The 4,054-nt window shown below is 31.0% G+C and overlaps 1 protein-coding gene across 1 annotated transcript; it reads left to right on the top strand.

The window, feature by feature from the left end:
* The first annotated feature begins 1,526 nt into the window (after positions 1-1,526).
* On the top strand, positions 1,527-3,738 carry LOC145279626 (uncharacterized). Its single transcript, XM_080130838.1, has 2 exons — positions 1,527-1,917; positions 2,099-3,738. Exons 1-2 carry the CDS (start codon positions 1,573-1,575, stop codon positions 3,587-3,589), a joined length of 1,836 nt encoding a protein of 611 aa, XP_079986964.1. The 5' UTR covers positions 1,527-1,572; the 3' UTR covers positions 3,590-3,738.
* The last annotated feature ends 316 nt before the right edge of the window (positions 3,739-4,054 follow it).

A 4,054-nucleotide genomic window follows, 5' to 3' on the forward strand; every position in this document is an offset into this window, starting at 1 on the left:
ATCAGTGGAAAAATTATTAACGAAATAATCAGAAAGTCACGTTAAAAGTTTTAACATTTCTATGCATGTGTTGGTAGCTGTATAGGTTGAAACTTAGTTTTACGATTTGTAGTCACAAAATTAAAAATAACAATAGTTCGGCTCTCAAAACTTTCACTTATATCGGTTCTACTTTCATTTTGGTAAAATTTTAACGTGACTTTCTGATTATTTCGCCAACAATTTTTCCTCTAATAAGAAGAAATAGCATTCTTTGAAACTCTGCAGATTAAGGAACACCCAGCTGTGGAGTATTCTGCCGAATAATAAAAACTTGTTGTACATTTTTACTTTACAACTCTGTCCTTCTTATTATTTATCTTAAGCTCTACTACCCTTAGTGTATGTATTGAGCTTTTTTATTTGGTTGGGATTAAAATATAAATAACTATATTTATATTTGGTTTTGGAATTTGCTTTTCCTCGATTTCTAGGGTAGGTCGATTTTGGAAGTTTCAATAATGCTACATATAGAAAGTTGTAAAATAATGTCAATAATCACCACAAGAAATATTTTTCTTCAAAATTTAATATTTATTTGAGCATTCCACTTTAAATACTGAATAAATCGCGATACTTATCACAATATCGGTGTTAAGGGAAATATGTGCGGCTTAAATAAAATCCGTGTTTTAACAAAAAATGAAATCATACAAGACACTTAATAATAAATATATTTACGTTTACTATATCATTTTTTTCATAAATTAAATGAAAATATTAAAATTACAAAGAAATAAAAATACTATAATAATTTAATATACAAATATCTATTTACATATAACGTTTCATTAATACGGTTAATATTACACTATTCACCGGTCGAAGTTACTTCCCCTTGGCAATTGTTATTCACCTCGTGGCTTTGTTTACGCATTTAATTATAACGAATATCTCTTGTTTTTTTTCCAATTAAACAAAAAACATTCTTTAACTATTAAAGAATATAACATTTTTTCAATATTTTGATTTGTTTATATGTTTAAAGTTAGTGCTTAATCATTAAAAAGCTTGTTTACTTCCCCCGGCAATTGTTCTTCGTCTCGTGTTTTTTTTTTTTTTTTTTTTTTTTAGGCGTTTTATTATAACGATTATCTCTGTTTTTTTTCCAATTAAACAAAAAAAACATTCTTTACCTATTAAAGAATATAACATTCTTTAACTATTAAAGAATATAACATTTTTAAATATTCTGATTTGTTTATATTTTTAAAGTCAGTGTATAATCATTAAAAAGCTTTTTTACGTGCTGAACTCCAAAAGAATTCTACTTTTAAGGTAAGTGTAAACAAAACATTACTTTTTAAGATTAATGTATTTCTTTCAAATTTATTAATTTATTTAATATATTTTTGCATTTTAATTTTTTCGAATACATTTATTTTTAGGTGCCTTATTTAAAATGCCCAGGAAATCTGCAATTTCAGCAACTCGCAGTAAAAATGTTATGAAATTTGGAGGTCCACCTCTGCACCATTAAATAAAACGGAGCCTCCAATTTACCGACAAGTTATTCAGTATTGTTACTATTTAATGAATACTTATCCTCACCTTTCAAATTTTGCTATTAATAAATTAATAACAAAGGATGTAATGGATATATGGAAGGCAGTTAATCCACGTTTACCTCTGTTAACAGAACTGACTGTTTTAAAGAAGGTGAATATCTTATGTTTCGAGAAAGCCAAACAAATAAATCGAAGATCTCTCCCTGCTTCGAAAGTGAAAAATTTGACGGAAAAACTGGATGTATTATTTGACATTTCATCCTGTTGTTGCGAATTACCTGTTCTACCTTGTGAAGATTATCGAGTAAAATGCAACAAAGAAAATTGCTGCAGTAAGCACATTATTTGCACTTGCCCTTTTCAAAAAAAGGTAAAGTTATTTTCTATTTTTGTTTTGAAATGTCTTTCGGAGTCAACCTTATATCGAAATTTATTTCCAAATATTATTTAAATATTTAAACAAATTTTTCCTCTTTAATTGTCATGCATATTTTCATGTTAATCTGTTTAGTTATATTAAAATATAATATAAATATATTCTAATTTTACAGGTTCCAGTTGAGGATCGGGAATATTTAAAGGATCAGAGGTGCAAAATAGGGCCTAAGGGTACTTTTCAACTTGGTCCCATCGATAAATGTGCTATTAAGAAAAGTAAAAAGGAACAAAAAAGATTAAGAAAAAAATTACCAACACCAACAGCTTCAACATCAAATCTCCAGGATACTGTTTCTGTTCCTTCCTCCCCATCTTTCCCAAGTGAAGAACTAGAAGAATATTTCCAGCCACAAACGGATGAAAAAGGGCCTTATAGCCTTACTAAATTTCCCCGATATGCCCTTGAATTAGTCAGAGGGGACATATCTTCTAATGTTGGAGCCAGCCTGGCTAATGCTTTGCTTTTGGATTTGAAGGCTATGGGTCTTCTGATACATAATATTAATATAAAAAATATTATTATTGATAAATGCAAAATTGACAGAGCAAAAGCCAAAGTGAAAGAAACAGCTCAACAAAAGCATGAAGAAAGTGTGGGGAACCTCATCTGTATTGGAGTTGACGGGAGACTTGATAAGGACACGTTAAAATATAAAGAAGTTGTCGATGAAAATGGACTAAAGTCTGTGAAAAAAACTAAGAGCCCCGAACGGCATTTGACTTTTACAAAGGAGACACCATCTGAAAGTCATTACCTGACTCATAGAATTTTACCTAAAACTGGTGCAACACGTGCTGTTCATGCAGATAAAGTGCTGGATGTTCTAAAGGAATTCAATGGTGAGAGCTCAATAAAGGCCATCCTTGTTGATAATACTAATGCCAACACAGGTTGTGAAGGTGGACTGGTATCAATTTTAGAAAAGAAATTAAAAAAAAATCTACATACAATTGGTTGCTCTTTGCATCAAAATGAACTGCCCTTCAGAGCCCTTTTTAAAAACCTAGATGGCTGTGCAAAAGGCCCTACAACCTTCAGTGGCCCCCTGGGGAAATTATGCTCAAATGATTATCATGATTTACCCCAAATAGCATTTTCCCCCATTAACAGTCCTCTGGATTCAATTGTAAAAATTGATCAAATAAATGATCTCAGCTGTGATCAAAGACTTTTGTTTGAATACACAGTAGGCATTTCTAGAGGCCAAGTTGACCCTAGATATGCTTCCTGGAAAATTGGCCCTTTAAACCAAGCAAGGTGGTTAACTTTGGCCATCAGGCTCATGTGTTTATGGACTCGTGGCACATACCCACAAAGACTCACAACAAAACTGCAGAGTCTTGTAAATTTTGTTGTAAATGTGTATGCGACTTGCTGGTTTGAAATTAAAAGATATAATAAATTACACAACCAGCAAGTGAACATTTTTAATATGATCCAGAGGATTAAAAAGCAGCCTGGTGAAATCCAAAAGATCACATTAAGAAACATTCAATGGAATGCATTTTGTTTACTGCCCGAAAACTTTTTATATTCCATGCTCAAATCTGAGGAAGTTGAAGTAAGAGAAGAAGCTTTAAAAAGAATTCTGGCCATTAGGTAAGTAAATATTTAGTTATATCACTGATTTAATTATTTATTTTAATCTATAGAATCATTTTATCTATTTTCATCATAATTATTAAAGCAGTGAAGATTAGAATTTTTTAATAATTCAATTATTTAATTTTTATATTCTTTCAGGAATGCAGAACCAACCGGGAAACGATTGAAAAGAATCCCGATTATACATTTTGATGCTACTCATTGGACAGGGTTAATAAATTTAACTTCATGTGGAATTTATGAACCAGCAATGACGGAGGAATTTTCTGATTCCGAACTTCGTGATTGTTTAATAAATGGAACTAAAGTGGATTTGCCAGATTTGCCTTCACATTCTCAGGGTGTGGAACGGGCAGTCAAATTAACAACAGAAGCTTCACTGAGTGTTTATGGTTATGAGGCAAGGCATAAACAAATAATAGGAAAATTATTGAGTCAAAAGTTGAGACCGTCATTTTTGTCG

Source organism: Euprymna scolopes, chromosome 7 (assembly GCF_053919585.1).
Source record: "Euprymna scolopes isolate OS-2025 chromosome 7, ASM5391958v1, whole genome shotgun sequence".
Taxonomy (NCBI): Eukaryota; Metazoa; Mollusca; class Cephalopoda; order Sepiida; family Sepiolidae; genus Euprymna; species Euprymna scolopes.